This window comes from Coregonus clupeaformis, chromosome 6 (assembly GCF_020615455.1).
Source record: "Coregonus clupeaformis isolate EN_2021a chromosome 6, ASM2061545v1, whole genome shotgun sequence".
In the NCBI taxonomy this organism is placed as follows: Eukaryota; Metazoa; Chordata; class Actinopteri; order Salmoniformes; family Salmonidae; genus Coregonus; species Coregonus clupeaformis.
The window spans coordinates 5162553-5185471 of NC_059197.1; the positions used below are offsets into that span (position 1 = coordinate 5162553).

At 43.5% G+C, this 22919-nt stretch overlaps 2 protein-coding genes and 1 long non-coding RNA gene across 4 annotated transcripts; 2 read left to right on the plus strand and 1 right to left on the minus strand.

Moving 5' to 3' along the window:
* Positions 1-6127: 6127 nt before the first annotated feature.
* LOC121568457 lies at positions 6128-7459 on the plus strand. Its single transcript, XR_006659372.1, has 2 exons — positions 6128-6650; positions 7059-7459. It is a non-coding gene; the product is annotated as an uncharacterized LOC121568457 (long non-coding RNA).
* A 566-nt stretch (positions 7460-8025) lies between these two features.
* Positions 8026-10485, plus strand: LOC121550503. The gene is made up of 2 exons (XM_041862784.2): positions 8026-9135; positions 9222-10485. The coding sequence occupies exons 1-2, from the start codon at positions 8464-8466 to the stop codon at positions 9687-9689; spliced, it is 1140 nt and encodes a 379-aa protein (XP_041718718.2). The 5' UTR covers positions 8026-8463; the 3' UTR covers positions 9690-10485.
* Positions 10486-19244: 8759 nt separating this feature from the next.
* Positions 19245-22785, minus strand: LOC121567542 (gastrula zinc finger protein XlCGF26.1). Of its 2 annotated transcripts, none has more exons than XM_041877669.1 (5): positions 22500-22785; positions 21881-22028; positions 21566-21636; positions 21401-21476; positions 19245-21270 (listed from the first exon to the last, which is right to left on the minus strand). In XM_041877669.1, exons 1-5 carry the CDS (start codon positions 22662-22664, stop codon positions 19739-19741), a joined length of 1992 nt encoding a protein of 663 aa, XP_041733603.1. In that variant the 5' UTR covers positions 22665-22785; the 3' UTR covers positions 19245-19738. The 2 variants fall into 2 exon arrangements, with proteins under 2 accessions (XP_041733603.1, XP_041733602.1); XM_041877668.1 differs by having other exon boundaries at positions 22476-22785.
* Between the last annotated feature and the right edge of the window lie 134 nt (positions 22786-22919).

Here is a 22919-nt window from a genome sequence, read left to right on the forward strand (position 1 = left end):
ACCGCCACCTACCGTACTGGAATGTGGGCCAGAGACAGGGAGAAACTAAATTATTATTATTATTATTTATTTTTTTCACCTTTATTTAACCAGGTAAACCAGTTGAGAACAAGTTCTCATTTACAACTGCGACCTGGCCAAGATAAAGCAAAGCAGTGCGATAAAAACAACAACACAGAGTTACATATGGGGTAAAACAAAACAAAGTCAAAAAAAATACAACAGAAATACATATATATACAGTGTGTGCAAATTTAGCAAGTTATGGAGGTAAGGCAATAAAATAGGCTATAGTGCAAAATAATTACAATTAGTATTAACACTGGAATGATAGATGTGCAAGAGATGATGTGCAAATAGAGATACTGGGGTACAAATGAGCAAAATAAATAACAATATAGGGATGAGGTAGTTGGGCGGGCTAATTTCAGATGGGCTGTGTACAGGTGCAGTGATCGGTAAGGTGCTCTGACAACTGATGCTTAAAGTTAGTGAGGAGGTAAGTGTCTCCAGCTTCAGAGATTTTTGCAATTTGTTCCAGTCATTGGCAGCAGAGAACTGGAAGGAATTGCGGCCAAAGGAGGTGTTGGCTTTGGGGATGACCAGTGAGATATACCCGCTGGAGCGCAGACTACGGGTGGGTGTTGCTATGGTGACCAATGAGCTAAGATAAGGCGGGGATTTGCCTAGCAGTGATTTATAGATGGCCTGGAGCCAGTGGGTTTGGCGACGAATATGTAGTGAGGACCAGCCAACAAGAGCGTACAGGTCACAGTGGTGGGTATTATATGGGGCTTTGGAGACAAAACGGATGGCACTGTGATAGACTACATCCAATTTGCTGAGTAGAGTGTTGGAGGCTATTTTGTAAATGACATCGCCGAAGTCAAGGATCGGTAGGATAGTCAGTTTTACGAGGGCATGTTTGGCAGCATGAGTGAAGGAGGCTTTGTTGCGAAATAGGAAACCGATTCTAGATTTAACTTTGGATTGGAGATTCTTAATGTGAGTCTGGAAGGAGAGTCCTACCTGCCAACCCCGTTTCTCTTAAAAAAAGATAACAAAATATTTGAGACTATATCTAATGACGTTCTGCTCAATATACTCTTTAAACTAATTACCTGTATCCCCTTCTCCCTCATACTAAATCTCATCCTCTCGCTTTCCCTCTGATACTGCCCACACTTTAGCAATACATGCTCCAGTCTCTATTTCCTGACAATCACACTTTCCTCATGGATGCTTTCCTACCATGTTTAATGTCTTATTCAACTGGCTGTGTCCCACCCTTAATCTTGTAAAAATAGCCTCCTCTCTTCTGTCCCTTCCTGCCATACTCCCCTTCCTCTGTATCTGAAATAAATGCCTTCCCTTAATAGTTATATTCCAGTGCTCCTGCCATCTCTGCACCATCACTGTATATATCAGTCTTTTTGCCGCTGCCTTGCTCATTGACACTTCAACATCCCCACTACTAAGTGCTTGTTTAGCCTGTTCATCTACTGCCTCGTTCCCCTCCACCCCCACATGGGCTGGAACCCAAGTAAATCTTATCTGAATACCCATCTGTTTAATCCTGCCATGGGTTTGTAGCACCTCATAAAGCAGGTCTTGTCTGCTACGTGAGCTAAAGGACTGGAGACTCATTAACACTGCACTTGAGTCCGAGCAAATAACTATTCTGTCATGCTTAACTTCCTCCACCCACTGCAAGGCCAACAGTATGGCCATCAGCTCCGCCGTATATACAGCCAGATGATCTGTAATACGTTTCCTGACTTCCACCCCACACTCCTGCACTACAAATGCTGACCCAGTACGTCCTGTCCTTGGATCTTTTGAACCATCTGTGTAAATGTCCACAAAATCCGGATACACAGTTTCCAGACGTCTCAAAGAAATCAGCTGGATCAACCCCGTCCCTATCTTTCTGTAGTCTTTCCAACACTTCTAGATCAACTACTGGAGGCGGGAGTAGCCATGGTGGATTTACAGGAATAACTACCGTTGGACTAAACTCCCTTCCATACAGTCCCATCACCTTCGCCTGGGTATTACCCACCCACCCAAAGCTTGTGTTCAGTCTTCGCTCATGTTCCCAGCATGCCTGTAAAATCCCTTTCGCAGGGTGAGACACCCCATGTCCTTGTAGGTTGACCCAATAATTCATTGCCAGCTGCTGTCTCCTAATCTGCAACGGCATATCCCCCATACACCTTCTCCACATCAGAAAAGACAGCTACAACAGTTTCCTTGTTCACCTGAGCCTTCCTGACCTCTGCTTCTAAGCAGAGCACTGGATCCATAGTTCTCCTACCCTTCCTGAACCCACTCTGATATGGCATTACTAGCCCTCTGCTCTCCAGGAAGTAAGTTAGCCTCTCCGTAATCATATGTTCCATAATCTTACATACATGTGATGTTAAAGCTATTGGCCGATAGCTTGTTGGCTTTGTTGGATCCTTCCCGGGCTTCCAGATTGGTACCACTACTGCCTCCTTCCAACTGCCTGGTAGTTTCCTCTCCTCCCACACTGTTGTACAACACCAATACCTTATCCAGTGCCACATCACTAAGATGGGCCAACATAACATAGCACACCTCATCTTTCCCAGGTGAAGTTAACCCAGCCTTACCTATTGCCCTTTTCACCTCTGCCCTGGTAAATGGTGCACTCAACGCATCATTTACAGTGAGGGAAAAAAGTATTTGATCCCCTGCTGATTTTGTACGTTTGCCCACTGACAAAGACATAATCAGTCTATAATTTTAATGGTAGGTTTATTTGAACAGTGAGAGACAGAATAACAACAAAAAAATCCAGAAAAACGCATGTCAAAAATGTTATAAATTGATTTGCATTTTAATGAGGGAAATAAGTATTTGAACCCTCTGCAAAACATGACTTAGTACTTGGTGGCAAAACCCTTGTTGGCAATCACAGAGGTCAGACGTTTCTTGTAGTTGGCCACCAGGTTTGCACACATCTCAGGAGGGATTTTGTCCCACTCCTCTTTGCAGATCTTCTCCAAGTCATTAAGGTTTCGAGGCTGACGTTTGGCAACTCGAACCTTCAGCTCCCTCCACAGATTTTCTATGGGATTAAGGTCTGGACACTGGCTAGGCCACTCCAGGATCTTAATGTGCTTCTTCTTGAGCCACTCCTTTGTTGCCTTGGCCGTGTGTTTTGGGTCATTGTCATGTTGGAATATCCATCCACGACCCATTTTCAATGCCCTGGCTGAGGGAAGGAGGTTCTCACCCAAGATTTGACGGTACATGGCCCCGTCCATCGTCCCTTTGATGCGGTGAAGTTGTCCTGTCCCCTTAGCAGAAAAACCCCCCCAAAGCATAATGTTTCCACCTCCATGTTTGACGGTGGGGATGGTGTTCTTGGGTTCATAGGCAGCATTCCTCCACCTCCAAACACGGCGAGTTGAGTTGATGCCAAAGACCTCGATTTTGGTCTCATCTGACCACAACACTTTCACCCAGTTCTCCTCTGAATCATTCAGATTTTCATTGGCAAACTTCAGACGGCCCTGTATATGTGCTTTCTTGAGCAGGGGTACCTTGCGTGCGCTGCAGGATTTCAGTCCTTCATGGCGTAGTGTGTTACCAATTGTTTTCTTGGTGACTATGGTCCCAGCTGCCTTGAGATCATTGACAAGATCCTCCCGTGTAGTTCTGGGCTGATTCCTCACCGTTCTCATGATCATTGCAACTCCACGAGGTGAGATCTTGCATGGAGCCCCAGGCTGAGGGAGATTGACAGTTCTTTTGTGTTTCTTCCATTTGCGAATAATCACACCAACTGTTCTCACCTTCTCACCAAGCTGCTTGGCGATGGTCTTGTAGCCCATTCCAGCCTTGTGTAGGTCTACAATCTTGTCCTTGACATCCTTGGAGAGCTCTTTGGTCTTGGCCATGGTGGAGAGTTTGGAATCTGATTGATTGACTGCTTCTGTGGACAGGTGTCTTTTATACAGGTAACAAACTGAGATTAGGAGCACTCCCTTTAAGAATGTGCTCCTAATCTCAACTCGTTACCTGTATAAAAGACACCTGGGAGCCAGAAATCTTTCTGATTGAGAGGGGGTCAAATACTTATTTCCCTCATTAAAATGCAAATCAATTTATAACATTTTTGACATGTGTTTTTCTGCATTTTTTTGTTGTTATTCTGTCTCTCACTGTTCAAATAAACCTACCATTAAAATTATAGACTGATAATTTCTTTGTCAGTGGGCAAACGTACAAAATCAGCAGGGTATCAAATACTTTTTTCCCCTCACTGTACATTCTCCCTCCTTTCCAGCACTCCAGGATGCTCCTCTCTCCCCCCTCTGCCTCTCCTCTGACAGATTTGCGGAGCTATGCACTTGGACAAATGCTTTGGTCATCATCTCTGCTCTCTCCTCATCCGTTACTGCCACATCCTCCCCACTCGTCAACACTGGATAATCCCACTCCCTTCTGACCCCACTCATCCTCTTAATCATCCCCCACACTTCTCCCACAGGTGTCGCCCTTCCAATGGTGTCACAGAACCGATGCCAACATGACCTCTTTGCCTGACGGATAGTTCTCCTCACCATGGCCTGGGCCTGCTTATACTGAATCAGATGTTGGAAGTTATGCGTCCTTTTCAGTATTCTAATTGCCCTGTTCTTAATCCTCACCATTACCCCACACTCCTCCGTCCACCATGGGACTGCTCTCCTCCTCCTCCTCCCTGAACTCTTAGGTATAGCCTCAGTAGCTGCCCCCACTAACGCTGTTCTCACCCAGTTATTCATACTATCTACATCCACTCTCATATCCACCCGAGCCATCACCTGCTCACTCAGCTCCTGAAACTGATCCCACTTTGCCCTTCCAAACACCCACCTGCCTACTCCATCCACTAGCACCTCCTCCTCCCTCCAGCCTACTGTACATACAATGGGGTAATGATCACTCCCTACTGTCGACTCCTCCCATACCTCCCACTCACATATTCCTGCCATCGCACTACATACCAGAGTGAGGTCCAAGGCAGACTCTTTCCCTATGGCTACATCAAACCTGGTCCCTCGGCCATCATTCAGGCACACCAGATCTTTCTTTTCTATCAAATGTTCCATCACTTGGCCATTTCCATCCACCCCCAAAGCGTATTGTGGGTGTTAAAATCCCCACACCACATTACCTTACTTCTTTCCTGGCCCTCCAGCACTTCCATTTCCAATATCTGACACATATTATAATAATTCACTACCACTAGCACCTTCCTCTCATCCACACCTCCACCACCACATACTCCTGTTCAATACCTTTGCCTATCATCTTGTAGGGAATTCCTTGCTTTATGAAGGTGGCACACCCCCCTTCCCCCTATATCTCGGTCCCTACGAACCACCACATATCCCTGTATGATAAACTCCACATTCGGTTTGAGCCATGTTTCCTGCACACAAATCACATCAGGCTTAGCTATCATATCAACAATGAACTGCTTGAATTCCTGCCCATTAGCCAACAGGCTTCGAGCATTCCATTGTAGTACTACCACCATAACTAAGATCCAGTAATACATGACTCCACCATCGGCTGCTTGAGGTAATCTCGAACCTCTTCCCATGTCAACCCTGCCAGGCTCTGTCGTAGCCGGCCGCGACCGGGAGACCCATGGGGCGGCGCACAATTGGTCCAGCGTCGTCCAGGGTAGGGGAGGGAATGGCCGGCAGGGATGTAGCTCAGTTGGTAGAGCATGGCGTTTGCAACACCAGGGTTGTGGGTTCGATTCCCACGGGGGGCCAGTATGAAAAATTAAAAAATTATGTATGCACTCACTAACTGCAAGTCGCTCTGGATAAGAGCGTCTGCTAAATGACTTAAATGTAATGTAAATGTAATACTCAAATGTCTCCCAGCAGCTTTCACTATTAGTTTAATCCTCTCCGTTTTAGACTCTACTTTATCAGTGCTATTGATAGCTCCTGCTATGAACGTCACCAGCTTTCTCTTTTCTATTATGGGGATCTATTTTCTCATAATTTGATCTGTATGTGATGAATAGCTTAGAAGGAATGCATTGGTGATTAAACATAAAAGGTTTGTACTGTACTGATATAAGGGTGATTCTTTAACTATGGTACTTTTCTTGTCCCTGGATGAAATAATAAAAACTAAAAAACATTTCTTCTTTTTTGTTTTTGTCATACTTACTCCACCCTAAGGGGAACTTATAAAAAATGTATCATGGCTCAATCATTCTTTTTATTATATAATACGAGGCCTTTTATGCATGGTTTTTACTGTTTTCCCTCTGTCCCTAAGCCAGACTTTGTATCTTCAACCTCGCTTAATTCTAAATTAAATATTTAAATAATGTAGATTTCAAGTACAAATGATAAAATACCATTTATTTCAATTCTACATATTATATATTGTGATACATATTCACATTTTCCTATATTTTTCATAAATAGAACCCTTGTCCCTTGGGGTCACTGTCATTTCCACCACACTGTACAAAATAGAATCCTGGGATCAGTGTTTTAGGTTTGTATATTTAGTAACCATAGCAACAGAAACTCCACAGTGGAACACATGGCTGGATGAAATGGTGTCCTCTACAGGGGGTAATGAAAAGAAGAAAAATCAAGGTAAATATGAGTAAAACTGAGAGTATGTTTATTGGTCGTCATTTCCAAACAGCTCATATTTCACATGGACGTAAAAATAACTGGATACATTTAATTTAATAATGTGTAATTTGTGTATATTTAATGCTAACTCTAAAACTAATATTAGCAGGCTAACATAGCATGAGATTTTAGAGGGAAAGTGGGGAAATGTCATTTCCACCACAGTCATTTCCACCACGGTGTTCATTGTGGTGGTAAAGACAGGTTGTGGTGGAAATGACATTGTTCGTGCTAAACAGCAAATTATTTGGGCTATAATACTGATACTAAATTCAAAAACAGTTTTAACAATATTACAATATTGTTGGTAAATAAGAGAACAATAGATAAGTAGGTTTGACATGATGTCTTGGCTCTTTCTTTAAGATGGCAAGCAATACCACAGCACAGAGGTCAAGATCATACAGAGAAAGAATAAAATCAGATCCACTTAAATATGCAGAGTCCCTCAAGAAGGACAGAGAAAGATACCTGAAGAAAAAGCAACAAGGTGTTGTTAAATCTGTGACAGAAATGCCGAAAAGAGAACAACGAAAAATGAGAAGACAGTGGCGAATTTCTCAATGAAACAGACGTAGGAAATGGAAAATGGTCTCAGCAGTGAATAGTTTCATGGCACATACAACACCACCACCATCACCAGACAACATGAGTGTTAATGCAGAAGACATCCCTGAAACACCTCAGCTGTGTGAGCCTACACCAGAGAGAACTCCACAGAGGAAAAGAGGGAGAAAAAAGGTTGCGAAGGCAAAAGCAAAGGTGTACAGAGATCTTAATGACATTAAACAAAAGCTTGAGGATGCCCTCAGAAAAGTTGAAAAATACAAAAAAATAAGTAATCGACTGAAGAAGAACCTGGGGATCCTAGAGTCACCTAAAATGAAAACAAAGCAACAGATGCAGCAAGAAAGCAAGCAATTAAAGAAGACACTCCTATTCCATAACACCATTATGTCAGAAATAAGAAAAAAGTATCAGAATGTTGACAATCGTAAAGCTCGGCAACTGATCTCCAAACTTGTGGCTGGCAAGATCTTAAAAAAATACCGCCTGGTTACCATGGCCAAGAAGGAGTTTGGATTCTCTACAAAACTAATCAGGACAAACATGACAAGGGCCGACAAACTCAAATACACCCGCAAAACACAACGAAACAGAGTCAGCCAAGAAGTGAAGGAAAAGATAACAAAGTTTTTAGAACGCGACGATAACAGTAGGGCCACTACTGGAAAGAAAGAGACAATTACAAAGATGAAAAATAAAATGCAAAAGCGCTTCCTGGTGGATTCTATGCAGACACTGCACCTGAAGTTTAGACACGAGAATCCCCGAAGTCAGACTCTCCTATGCAGAGTTTTGCAAAAAGCGACCCTTTTGGATTGTTAAACCAACGATCAAAGACAGAGACACATGTCTGTGTAAGCTACACTCAAACATACAGTTCATGGCAAACAAACTGTTCTTTCACAAAGTCATTAAAACGTCCAAAGTCACCGATCTCATGTATTCAGTTACATGCAAAAATGTGACAAAAGAATGCATGTACAGGGAGTGTCTGGATTGTAAAGATCATGAACTCCAAACCTCTGCCTTCGATGCTGGGGAGCAAACCTGGTGGTTTGAATGGAGAAGCTCTGTGGAGGACAGAGAAAAAAAGAAAAAAGACGGCTCCAAAGAAATGATTAAAGTTCACCACACAACGAAGGAAAAAGTATATGGGACTTTGAAGACACTTTTGGATGACTTTTCTGACTAACTGAAAAAAAAGATGGGAAAGCACATTCACAACATAAAACACCAATATCTGTCTTTGAGAGCACTAAAAGAAAAGATTGACGAAGACAGTATTGTTCTACAAATTGACTTCGCAGAAAATTACATGTGCAAATTTTCCAATGAAATCCAAGCGGTCCATTTTGGCGATTCCCACCAGCCGGTAAGCCTCCATACTGGTGTGGCTCACACGAAGAATGGTGTTGTGTCTGTTTGCACCATTAGTTCCTCAATGCGCCATGACCCATCTGCAATCTGGGCTCACCTCAAAAAAGTGCTTCCCTACCTCAAACAACAAAACACAGCTGCAACCACCCTGCATGTCATAAGTGATGGCCCAACCACTCAGTATAGGTCAAAAAAGAACTTTTTTTTCCTGAGCAAAGTACCATATGAGCTAGGATTCAAAAAGGTGACCTGGAATTTTCTGGAGGCCGGACATGGGAAGGGCCCAGCTGATGGAATTGGTGCGGCTGTTAAGCGCCAAGCAGACTCGCTTGTGGCCAAGGGCATTGACCTTCCAACTGGAAAAGTATTGTATGAACAACTGCTTAACCAGCCATCAACTGTCAAGTTAATGTACATCACTGAGGGGGAAATTGAAGAGATGGATAGTCTCCTTCCTGATGACCTGCTGACCATCAAAGGAACCATGCAGATACATCAGGTATCACACATGTCATTTTTGTTATGAGAGTTTAACATTTTTCAATTTATATCTCCACAGTATTCAAATGCACTTTGTTCTTTTAGATTGTCTCTACAAGACCGGAGGAGATTTCTTGGCGAGTTCTCAGCTGCTTTTGTGCAGATCCCCATCCTTGCCAGTGTTTTGGTCTCAAAAAAGTCAACATACTGGGAGCACAGAACATGGAGACTGCATTGGGATCACCAAGTTCAAGCACACTTACCAGCACATCTCAACCCATCATAGACCTGCATGAGGGACTGATTGGAAGTTGGTGTGTGGTACGGTATGATGGGGATCCTTACCCTGGCATTATACAGGATGTGGACCCTGAGGGTTGTGCTCTGGTGAGAACCATGAGTCATATTGGCAAAAACAAGTTCTTCTGGCCTATGAGAGACGATGTTATTTGGTACCGGCCAGAAGATGTGATCAGGCTGGTCCCAGAGCCTCAACCAGTAACAAAGAGGCATGTGATGGTGGAGCCAACAGTTTGGAAAGAAATATGCTCTGTTCTTGACCATGAAACATAACTGAACCTCTGGCCCATATGCAAGTTTGACAGATACAGTATTTAGCAAATACAATGTCTATTTAGTCAGATTCAACTTGTTATTCCACATGATTACGTTTGACAGTACATGGATTTACAATATAACACACATGACAGTAATGTTTAAGTACAGAGTGTTTGCTCTGGTTCAGCATAGGCATATAAGTTTTCAATTTCAAAATATATTGCCTATTTTATCTGTTATTCAACTGGTTATATTAAGGTTATGTTAAGGTAATGATGACATAAAGGGTTTGCTCTAGTTTGTACTAGTTTGCTCTAGTTCAGCATGTAGAAAACAGTGAAGAAATGATTTGCTGATTTTTAACACAAATTCATGTTTTTTCATTTTTTGGATTGTTTTTAATTTAAAAATATTGGTGATATGTTTTGTTCACAAATGCTGTTGCTTATTGATTTGCTCTGGTTCACCACATAGAGCAGTAGAAAAATTGTTTTTAATTGGAAGTTGCCTATCTGTCATTTCCGCCACACACTGTCTCTTCCGCCACGCCATGTCATTTCCACCACAACACATATTTTAAAGTAAAACATATAAAAAACATACAATCAAACCAACTATATTCAGTGGTGTTGATAATTGTGCAGTTAGGGCTAAGATTTGTGTATACACTTTGAGAAATATATGATTTTGAGCTATGATAAGAAAATGAAATGTTCCATTGACCTAGTTTTAGGTGTTTTTTAGTGTAAACATTGTAAAATCTTTACAGTTACATTTCTGAAAAAAATAATAAATTACAAATTTGAACAGATATGTGTGTGCTATTTAATCAAATATATTTATAACAGAAGATATTTCATTATTTTCTCTTAAAAATACATGTTTTGTTATGTGATGGAAATGACCGTTTTCTTGGACTGTCAGATAAAAATGGCAAAAAATATATATTAGTAAATACAAATCATCACAGCCAACTTCAGGGAAGGTTTCCAGACAGATTGAGAAACCAACTGATACTAAAAAATTGTTTGTAGAATTGTTTTTATTTTCTGAAACTGTCTAGCTCAAAGAGTACCATAGTTGAAGAATTACCCATAAATTGTTTCACATAACAAGCTGTGATTCATGTGAGGAACGTTAGGGGGTAGGATGAGATAAGAATTTGTGTCTCAAAATACTAGACTACACTGCCTCTTTGTGATCTGTGAACCGTCCAAGGACGTGTACTGCAAAAGTGCTGACTTTCTGGATAAGTTGCAAAACAACTAGATGCCTGGCAACAGTGTGCAACAGTGGAGCGCCAAGGGGCTGGGACCAGCCTGTGCGCCAATGGATTGGCTGAGTAAGTCTAAGCCACGCTCAGACTCTACTCTGATTGGCCAGCAGGGAGCGGGAACTATCTCTGTCAGAGTATTTTAAGAAGAACTCTGTCTGCCCTGCGTGGTATTTCAGTGAGCCCGTATACGAACCATCATACTTATCATACATACATTTTGCATATAATACATTTAGCTTGGATTGAATATCTCTTGATTTTCTCTTATTCCAATACCAGATTTGAATTACGCAATTTCTAACAATACGCAATTTCTAACACTATGTATACCATATCGCTGCCCACCTGCCCCGTAATCCCAGGTCGAGATGCTTCTACCTATCTCTCCCTTGAACCTGTATCTCCCTGGACCTGGACCACCCTCGCTGCCTCTGCATATGACACTTTCTCTCCTGGACCACCCTCACTGCCTCAGCATATGACACCCTTCTCTCCGCTCTCACTTGTTGCACCTCCACTGCCTTCTTCATAGCCTCACACCAACTATATGCCACACTATGAGCACCCCCACAGTTGCAGCACTTTGGTTGTACACCATCTCCACACTTCCCATACTCATGCTCTCCTCCACACCTGGCACACCTCTTTTTCTCTTTACAGACTGTTGCCACATGCCCAAACCTCTGGCATTTATAACATCTTAAAGGCTTCGGTACATAAGCCCTCACATAATAACTCATATATCCTATTGTTACCTTATTTGGCAGTACCCGGTCCTTAAAATGTAACAGAATAGACGTACTATCTACCCTATCTCAGCCCCTTGTTGCTTGCAATCTGTGTACATTCACTAGAACGCCTCATCTCAAATTTTCCCATACCTCTTTAGTGCTAACACTCACAGGCCCAGTGTTGCCAACTTAGCGACTTTGTCGCTATATTTAGCGAGTATTCAGACCCCTCTAGCGACATGTTTTCAAAAAAGCAACTAGCGACAAATCAACTTTTTCTGGTGTTATTGGAGACTTTTGGAGACTCTGACGTGAAAGCACGTATCGTTCTTTCTCTTCTCAACGAGCAGCGGGTGCTTTGTTACCCCTGTCCCAAAGCACTCACAGGCGGCCCAGTCCTCGCGCAACAGTCCCTCCCAGCTGCAGTCAGAACAGGAGATGTTCACCCCTCCGAGTCCAGACTGCAAATGAATCGCGCATGCAGGAAGCCGCCGCTGGCTGATCCCACCCTGGCTTACATTCAGGGCGGGATGTAAATGTAAAACATTATGGGGGATTTATTATTCTCCTAATTGATGGGATGACTAACTTAGAAAGAATGCATTCTAGACTGGGCTGATGTAGGTTGTGTCACCTGGCAAGCTGTGATTGATGTGAAGAGCTGTTTTAGGGGTTAAGATAAGATAATAATTTGTGTCTCCAAATACTAGACTATACTGGTTCTTTGTGATCTGTGAACCTTCCTTGGACGTAGGAATGGTGTCTAGGGGAGCTGGCTCTTCTCACCATGACAGGTTGTTATGATAAACTTATGCCTGGCAACAGGGGTGCGTCAACGGATAGGCTGAGTAAGTCTAAACCACGCTCAAGCGTCTACTCTGAATGGCCAGCAGAGAGGTGGGAAACTCTCTCTCTGTAAGAGTATTTGAGGAAGAATCTAAAACAATGGATTTTAGTTCTCTGAAGTGCCCTGCGAGGTACAGTGGGGAAAAAAAGTATTTAGTCAGCCACCAATTGTGCAAGTTCTCCCACTTAAAAAGATGAGAGAGGCCTGTAATTTTCATCATAGGTACACGTCAACTATGACAGACAAATTGAGAAAAGAAAATCCAGAAAATCACATTGTAGGATTTTTAATGAATTTATTTGCAAATTATGGTGGAAAATAAGTATTTGGTCACCTACAAACAAGCAAGATTTCTGGCTCTCACAGACCTGTAACTTCTTCTTTAAGAGGCTCCTCTGTCCTCCACTCGTTACCTGTATTAATGGCACCTGTTTGAACTTGTTATCAGTATAAAAGACACCTGTCCACAACCTCAAACAGTCACACTCCAAACTCCACTATGGCCAAGACCAAAGAGCTGTCAAAGGACACCAGAAACAAAATTGTAGACCTGCACCAGGCTGGGAAGACTGAATCTGCAATAGGTAAGCAGCTTGGTTTGAAGAAATCAACTGTGGGAGCAATTATTAGGAAATGGAAGACATACAATAGCACTGATAATCTCCCTCGATCTGGGGCTCCACGCAAGATCTCACCCCGTGGGGTCAAAATGATCACAAGAACGGTGAGCAAAAATCCCAGAACCACACGGGGGGACCTAGTGAATGATCTGCAGAGAGCTGGGACCAAAGTAACAAAGCCTACCATCAGTAACACACTACGCCGCCAGGGACTCAAATCCTGCAGTGCTAGACGTGTCCCCCTGCTTAAGCCAGTACATGTCCAGGCCCGTCTGAAGTTTGCTAGAGTGCATCCAGAAGAGGATTGGGAGAATGTCATATGGTCAGATGAAACCAAAATATAACTTTTTGGTAAAAACTCAACTCGTCGTGTTTGGAGGACAAAGAATGCTGAGTTGCATCCAAAGAACACCATACCTACTGTGAAGCATGGGAGTGAAAACATCATACTTTGGGGCTGTTTTTCTGCAAAGGGACCAGGACGACTGATCCGTGTAAAGGAAAGAATGAATGGGGCCATGTATCGTGAGATTTTGAGTGAAAACCTCCTTCCATCAGCAAGGGCATTGAAGATGAAACGTGGCTGGGTCTTTCAGCATGACAATGATCCCAAACACACCGCCCGGGCAACGAAGGAGTGGCTTCGTAAGAAGCATTTCAAGGTCCTGGAGTCTCCAGATCTCAACCCCATAGAAAATCTTTGGAGGGAGTTGAAAGTCCGTGTTGCCCAGCGACAGCCCCAAAACATCACTGCTCTAGAGGAGATCTGCATGGAGGAATGGGCCAAAATACCAGCAACAGTGTGTGAAAACCTTGTGAAGACTTACATAAAACGTTTGACCTGTGTCATTGCCAACAAAGGGTATATAACAAAGTATTGAGAAACTTTTGTTATTGACCAAATACTTATTTTCCACCATAATTAGCAAATAAATTCATTAAAAATCCTACAATGTGATTTTCTGGATTTTTTTTCCTCATTTTGTCTGTCATAGTTGACGTGTACCTATGATGAAAATTACAGGCCTCTCTCATCTTTTTAAGTGGGAGAACTTGCACAATTGGAGGCTGACTAAATACTTTTTTCCCCCACTATATTTCAAGGAGCCCGTATATACGAAACATCATATTTACCATTGAAGGTTTTATATTAATTAAAATACTAGTATATCTTAGAAGTCGTGTTGACCTCTTTTGTTCCTAATACCAGATTTGAATTGGCGCAACTTTGACAAAAAAAATTTAAAACAAGAATTGACAGAAGAAAGTTCATTTGTAGTTCTAAACATATTTAGGGTGTTTTTTTACCCACTTTTTGTCTCTCCCACGACATTATTCCTCTCTCCTACAGCGTCCATCACAATTACATGCACATGGCCAATTATGCAAATTAGGTGATGACGTCATTTAGCGACTTCTAGCGACTTTTAGAACAGCCAATTTCCTTACTGAGGAGTTGGCAACACTGCACAGGCCATCCTGTTATCACCCCTTTACTCCACTGCTTGATCAGTCCAGCTGCTCGACTCCACCTTACACTTCCCTATTTGCTTCACTCCGATAGCTTTTTCCCTCTGCGCCATGTCCTTACAGCACTCCAACAATCTCCCATCTCTTAACACTTTAGCATTAACAACTTCCCCAATCAACTCTTTTATCACAGCCGTCAACCTTATCGGACTCATCGCCCCAACTCCTCCTTCCTCCCTAAACTTCATAATCACTTTATGCTCCTCCTCACCTCCATGTTCCTCTCATGTCTTATCTTGCCCTTCCTCTGTACTTTCTACCTCCGAACTTCCGCTAGCGTTGGAAGCTAGGTTGCTCTCCTCAAACTTCATTTTCTGCCTCCTCTCTACCTCCGTAGACCTCTCGCTCCCCTTCATTCACCTACTCCCTTTCTCTCCCACTTTCTTTTTCTCTTTCTTACTCCCTCCTTTATTTGTACCACTATGTTACATACTTGCTTCACTTTCCTCTCCATCACTATCTCCTACCATCTCTGACCCATTCACAGCACGCCCGTGCAGAACCTCCGCCACACTGAGTAAAGTTTGTTTATTTTTCAACGATTTCAAAAATCCCTGTCTGTTCGTCAACAAGCAGCTCCGCTCTAGGATAAGTCACGTCGTGATTCCCACCCACATGTTCTTCCGGGTCGAGGCATGGGTTTTTAGTGGTTTCCACTAGTTACCGTAGCCACAAAGTCAATGTGGTTATATCGTAAAAATTCATTTAAACAAACATTTGCTTTTTGGTCTTAATTTAAGGTTAGGGTTAGGCATTACGTTATCAGTGTGGTTAAGGTTACGTTTAAGATCATATTTTAAGAAGATAAATTGTAGAAATAGGCGGGGTTTATTACTTTGTGGCTGTGGTAACTAGTGACAACTGTTTTTAGTATTTCAAACTAAAAGCGATGTTGTTTTCAGTTATACATTAGCTATATGGGAAAGAGTGATGTTGGTGGCAAATGTACTGGTAGATTGTGATTATTGTGTTAAAGAAAAATATTGCGTACATTATAAAAACCGCAGAAATCATTACAAACAAATGCATCAAAAAGTAAATCAGTCATCACCGAGTCTCCCGTCAAAGGAACTTTTAATTTTGACATAAGTGAAATGCACTTGCACATCCAAAGAAACAAGAGATTGCTTTGCAGGTGTGTAGGGAATGTTAATATATGGTTAGGGACAGATCGAAATTTACTGGGGGGGTGGGATGGTCCAACTCAAGGTGTCATCAAAAAATAATGCACCCTCCTCCCCAACATTACAAATATTTTCACATGAGCCTCCCCTTGTACTGTAAATTAAATGGAACACCCTCCCCCCTCATGGAATTAATTACTCAGATGGTAATGTGCCATCGCAACCTTTGCACTCTCTCTCCTCTTCCATCCTATCATCTCTTCCCTCTGCTAAATCCTTCTCCCTCCGATCTCCTGATTCTGCCTCCTCAACCCTCCTCTCCTCCCTTTCTGCATCCTTTGACTCTCTATGTCCCCTATCCTCCCGGCCGGCTCGGTCCTCCCCTCCTGCTCCGTGGCTTGACGACTCATTGCGAGCTCACAGAACAGGGCTCCGGGCAGCCGAGCGGAAATGGAGGAAAACTAGACTCCCTGCGGACCTGTCATCTTTTCACTCCCTCCTCTCTACATTTTCTTCATCTGTTTCTGCTGCTAAAGCCACTTTCTACCACTCTAAATTTCAAGCCTCTGCCTCTAACCCTAGGAATCTCTTTGCCACCTTCTCCTCCCTGTTGTATCCTCCTCCTCCTCCCTCTCTGTGGATGACTTCGTCAACCATTTTGAAAAGAAGGTTGACGACATCCAATCCTCATTTACTAAGTCAAATGACACTGCTGGTCCTGCTCACACTGTCCTACCATATGCTTTGACTTCTTTCTCCCCTTTCTCTCCAGATGAAATCTTGCGACTTGTGACGGCCGGCCGCCCAACAACCTGCCCGCTTGACCCTATCCCCTCCGCTCTTCTCCAGACCATTTCCGGAGACCTTCTCCCTTACCTCACCTCGTTCATCAACTCATCCTTGACCGCTGGCTATGTCCCTTCCGTCTTCAAGAGAGCGAGAGTTGCACCCCTCCTCAAAAAACCTACACTCGATCCCTCCGATGTCAACAACTACAGACCAGTATCCCTTCTTTCTCTCCAAAACTCTTGAGCATGCCGTCTCTAGCCAACTCTCCTGTTATCTCTCTCAGAATGACCAGTCAGGTTTCAAGACTGGTCATTGAACTGAGACTGTTCTTCTCTGTGTCACGGAGGCTCTCCGCACTGCTAAAGCTAACTCTCTCTCCTCTGCTCTTATCCTTCTAGACCTATCTGCTGCCTTTGATACTGTGAACCATCAGGTCCTCCTCTCCACCCTCTCCGAGTTGGGCATCTCCGGCACTGCTCACTCTTGGATTGCGTCCTACCTGACAGGTCGCTCCTACCAGGTGGCGTGGCGAGAATCTGTCTCCGCACCACGTGCTCTCACCACTGGTGTCCCCCAGGGCTCAGTTCTAGGCCCTCTCCTATTCTCTCTATACACCAAGTCACTTGGCTCTGTCATATCCTCACATGGTCTATCCTATCATTGCTACACAGATGACACACAATTAACTTTCTCCTTTCCCCCTTCTGATAACCAGGTGGCGAATCGCATCTCTGCATGTCTGGCAGACATATCAGTGTGGATGTCGGATCACCACCTCAAGCTGAACCTCGGCAAGACGGAGCTGCTCTTCCTCCCGGGGAAGGACTGCCCGCTCCATGATCTCGCCATCACGGTTGACAACTCCATTGTGTCTTCTTCCCAGAGTGCAAAGAACCTTGGCGTGACCCTGGACAACACCCTGTCGTTCTCAGCTAACATCAAAGCGGTGACCCGATCCTGCAGGTTCATGCTCTACAACATTTGCAGAGTGCGACCCTACCTTACACAGAAAGCGTCACAGGTCCTAATCCAGGCACTTGTCATTTCCCGTCTGGATTACTGCAACTCGCTGTTGGCTGGGCTCCCTGCCTGTGCCATTCAACCCTTACAACTTATCCAGAATGCTGCAGCCCGTCTGGTGTTCAACCTTCCCAAGTTCTCTCATGTCACCCCACTCCTCCGCACACTCCACTGGCTTCCAGTTGAAGCTCGCATCTACTACAAAACCATGGTGCTTGCCTACTGAGCTATGTGGGGAACAGCACCTCCTTACCTTCAGGCTCTGATCAGACCCTACACCCAAATGAGGGCACTACGTTCATCCACCTCTGGCCTGCTAGCCCCCCTACCTCTACGGAAGCACAGTTCCCGCTCAGCCCAGTCAAAGCTATTCGCTGCTCTGGCACCCCAATGGTGGAACAAGCTCCCCCACGACGCCAGGACAGCGGAGTCACTGACCACCTTCCGGAGACACTTGAAACCCTACCTCTTTAAGGAATACCTGGAATAGTATAACAGTAATCCTTTTACTGGATAAGAGCGTCTGCTAAATGACTTAAAATGTAAAATGTATATATATACACACCTGTTCTGAAAGGCCCCAGAGTCTGCAACACCACAAAGCAAGGGGCACCACCAAGCAAGCCGCACCATGAAGACCAAGGAGCTCTCCAAACAGGTCAGAGACAAAGTTGTGGAGAAGTACAGATCAGGGTTGGGTTATAAAAAAATATCTGAAACTTTGAACATCCCACAGAGCACAATTAAATCCATTATTATAAAATGGAAAGAATATGGCACCACAACAAACCTGCCAAGAGAGGGCCACCCACCAAAACTCACGGACCAGGCAAAGAGGTCATTAATCAGAGAGGCAACAAAGAGACCAAAGATAACCCTGAAGGAGCTGCAAAGCTCCACAGCGGAGATTGAAGTATCTGTCCATAGGACCACTTTAAGCCGTACACTCCACAGAGCTGGGCTTTACGGAAGAGTGGCCAGAAAAAAGCCATTGCTTAAAGAAAAAAATAAGCTAAGCATCAGATGACCTGGCCTCCACAATCCCCCGACCTCAACCCAATTGAGATGGTTTGGGATGAGTCGGACCGCAGAGTGAAGGAAAAGCAGCCAACAAGTGCTCAGCATATGTGGGAACTCCTTCAAGACTATTGGAAAAGCATTCCAGGTGAAGCTGGTTGAGAGAATTCCAAGAGTGTGCAAAAGCCGTCATCAAGGCCGGGATTTCCTTGTCCCATCGCGCTCTAGCGACTCCTTGTGGCGGGCCGGGCGCCTGCAAGCTGACTTTGGCCGCAGTTGTACAGTGTTTCCTCCGACACATTGGTGCGGCTGGCTTCCGGGTAAAGCGAGCAGTTTGTCAAGAAGCAGTGCGACTTGGCAGGGTCATATTTCGGAGGACGTATGGCTCTCGACCTTCACCTCTCCCAAGTCCGTACGGGAGTTGCAGCAATGGGACAAGACTGTAACTACCAATTGGATATCACGAAATTGGGGGAAAAAAGGGGTAAAAGTAGGCCTGAAACATACCTCCTCACCTCAAGTTGAACTGTCTAAGTCAGTTGGAGTGCCGGGGCGCACTGCCCTCATATTATAGGCCTAAAGTGTAATAATAGCCACATTATACCAAACCTTCACAAACGTTTCTTAAGTTTATTAGGGTAATATCAAAACTAAGTCAAGCCATTGTTTATAGGGAAAATACGAGCAGAAGAGAAAATGTTAACCAGGGAAAAAAAACACACTACTCTCCCCTTTGCCCAATAAAAAAAAATACACAACCCTCCCCAAAGCAAAAATATATAAATAATTGACAACCCTCCGCTATTTTGGACCACCCCTCCCCCAGTAAATTTTAATCTGTCCTTTAAAGAAAAAATAAGCTTATGCGATTTGATAAAAAATGCAAAAGAACAAAAACGTTTTTTCTTCAAATAAATTATAATACTAAGACCAAGTCATCTTCCTGCTCAACAAATGCCCAGATATCGATTTACAGCATCATCAACCCTAAAACTAACATACTTACTTTTCAATGCCCACTCTCTAATAAAAGTTGATAATTACATGTCAACCATGTAGGTTCCCCTAGCTAGAAATGTTGTGATACAATCCTCACAGTGCTGCAAATGGTTATCTATTGACACACTTGTGTTCCTTGAAATTTCTTACATAGGCAAAGCTTTTTCCACAATTGTCACATGAGTATGGCTTTTCTCCTTTGTGGACCTGCATGTGAGCTTTGACATTATTAGCTTGGCTAAACATTTTCCCACATACTTCACAGCTAAAGGGCCTCTCTCCCGTATGAACGCGCATATGCCTTTTAAGGTTACCGCTGATACGGAAGGTCATCCCACAAGTTTCACATGTGTAAGGTTTCTCGCCAGTGTGAATTCGTTCATGTAGTCTAAGACTGTTTGGCAAACTGAAGCTCTTCCCACACACGCCGCACATGTGAGACTTCTCTCCAGTGTGAACCTTCTGATGTATGACACAAGCAGCTCGCTGGGTGAAGGTTTTCCCACATGTAGAGCAAACAAATGGCTTCTCACCTGTGTGAAGAAGCTGGTGTATTTTAAGTGTCCCAATGGAGCTGTAGCGCTTCCCACATATCTCACAACTTTGTGGTTTCCTGTGTTTGTCCTTCTTTTCGTCATCCATGTGTGTCTGCTGGTGGTTTCTCAGAGCGTAATTGTATACAAACGTTCTTCCACAAATGTCACACATAAAGGGCTTCAATCCTTCGTGTACCTGCATGTGTCCTTTGAGGGTGCTGGATTGGTTGAACTGCTTTCCGCACACCTTACAGCTGAACGGTTTAGTCCCTGTGTGAATCAGACTGTGTCTTTTAAGGTTGACCTCGTGACCAAAACTGCTCCCGCATATCTCACATTTAAATGCCTTCAGCCCTGTGTGCACTACCTGGTGAGATTTCAATGCCCGCTCAGTCATGAAACCCTTTTGACACTGAGCACATCTAAATGGCTTGTCCTGGGAGTGTGTTCTCTTATGTGTCGTGAGGTAACTGGATTGTGCAAAACTCTTTCCACACATAGTGCAGCTATATGGTTTTTCACCCGTGTGAATTCTCTGGTGCACAATAAGACTGTTTCTTGTTGTGAAACCCTGTCCACAAGTCAGACAGTTGAATGGTTTTGCCTCCGAATGAACAAACTTGTGTGAATTTAATGCTCTCTCCTCACGGAATGTCTTTCCGCAAACGGTGCAACCGAAAGTCCTCCCTTCTGAGTGACCCAAGACATGCTTGTTGAGAGAAGTTAAGTATATAAACTTCTTTCCACACTGGCCACAACAGAAAGGCTTCTCTCCCGTGTGAACTCGCTTGTGCTGTTTCAGCAAGCTGCTCAGATGAAAACGCCTCCCACACTGGTCACAGTTTAAGGATTTCTTCCTTTTGGGAAAGATCTGCTTTGTTCTGAGGCTGCTGTGCTCTGTAGTTTCTGTTACATCAGCAAATGAAACTTCTTTATTTGTTCCATTGCCGTCTGTTTTGACCAGTGTGCCATCAGTGAGAGCATCATTGATGTGTTCAACGTCACTTTCAGTGTTTCTTGATGTGGGCTCTGTTTTTACTTCCTCTCTGTCTCCTGCAGGGGGGTCACTGTCTGCGGCTGAACTCTCTCTGCATGCATTGTCAACATCTGCAGGACCTCAGGACAAATAGAGTGCAAACATAAAGAAAGCCACATGAACCTCTGGTTAATCGCAATACACGTATCTAAATACAGTTGAGACGTCTACTGAGCAGAATCACTGCAATCAAAGTTTTACCCTCTCCACTGGTTGATGTTGCATTGATTCCTGAGATATCACACTCCTTGATTGAACAGTCGATTGAGCCATCCTCCTGCCGACAGACACAAACACAGTAAAAACAGACTTCCTATTACAATGATTTCTCATTTGGCATGATTTGATTAAATACAATCTACCCACCTCACAGTCTTCCTCTGATGATGCGGAGGTCTCCCCATCTTTCATTGCACTGGTAGGAGACATGACATAACCTAAAAGAGAAATGGAAATAAGTGGAACTATTTCAACCCTGTTTCTCTTTCATATGAAATCAGATTAATGTTTACGCAGTACAGTTAATCTAATGCTCTGCATGGTATTCTTGCTATTTAGATTTTAATGTTGTATTTGGGATTTTTACAATCTGTGAGATTTCCTGTGGATTGCAGCCACTCTCCCAACTAACCGAACTGATTACTGTTGGTCAACTCAGAATGACTCTTTCTCGGATCTCACCTTTTTCCAATGGTGTCACCATAAATTCCAGCTTATTCTTCAGGGTCTCATTTTCATTTTGTAGAATTGTAGTACACTCTCTGAATAACCTACATAACTTTCGAACGGCTTCCTTCATCAACAGGTGCATGATGGAGACAAGCTGTGCCTGATGGAAATGGAAAGAAAAACATGGCTAGGTAATATTAGGCTACCTAATATCACAACCACATCATGACATATTAAATGGCATATTATGACCCCATCTCCCAGTTTGATCCTAAAAAACTAAACCCCATCTCCCACCGTTCGATCCTAATAAACAACACCCCATATCCCCCAGTTTGATCTTTAGTGTGTTATCTGAGGGATGACATCAACTAGGGTCATCTAGTAAAGCAGTGGTTCCAAAATCTGTTTGGGCTGTTGGCCATCATACCAGTGAGACTAGAGTCCTCCTGACCCCTGAAGTTAGGACTGGGTCAGTACATTTTACTAACTGAGCATCGGACCGTCAAGATGTTAGGCTAATGAACAGCTAGCTATCTTGGAAGTAATAGGCTACATTAGGTACTGTTACGCAAACCTCGTTTCAAAATGGGTCCAACACAGTTACCTGGCTAGGTAGAAAGACACCCACCCCTGTGTTGGCATTTTGATCACCATCATCTCCAGTGCAAGATATTTCACTACATGATGCCATGATTGACCCTTCATGCTCAACTCTGCACATTTCCGCTATGCCCGCTTCAACAACAATAGCCAAAATTGACGTTGTTTGTGATTGAAATGACTCGTAATCCATTGAAATTGTGTCCTCAATCTAATACTAAAATTAACAATTTTGTTCGACTTCTTTAGTTCCAGTATGATAGCTAGCTGAATCAAAAGTTGTTTGATGGCACTCTTGCACATCTCACCAGACAAAAATGGCAGCCTTAGTGCTTCTAGAATGTCTCTAGTACGTCATATATCGACTTCTTGAGCCATTTTCGAGTTTCAAAATAAAAGTCCAACACGTGAGATAGTTGGAACTGTACATTTTTTTTCATTTAGCAGA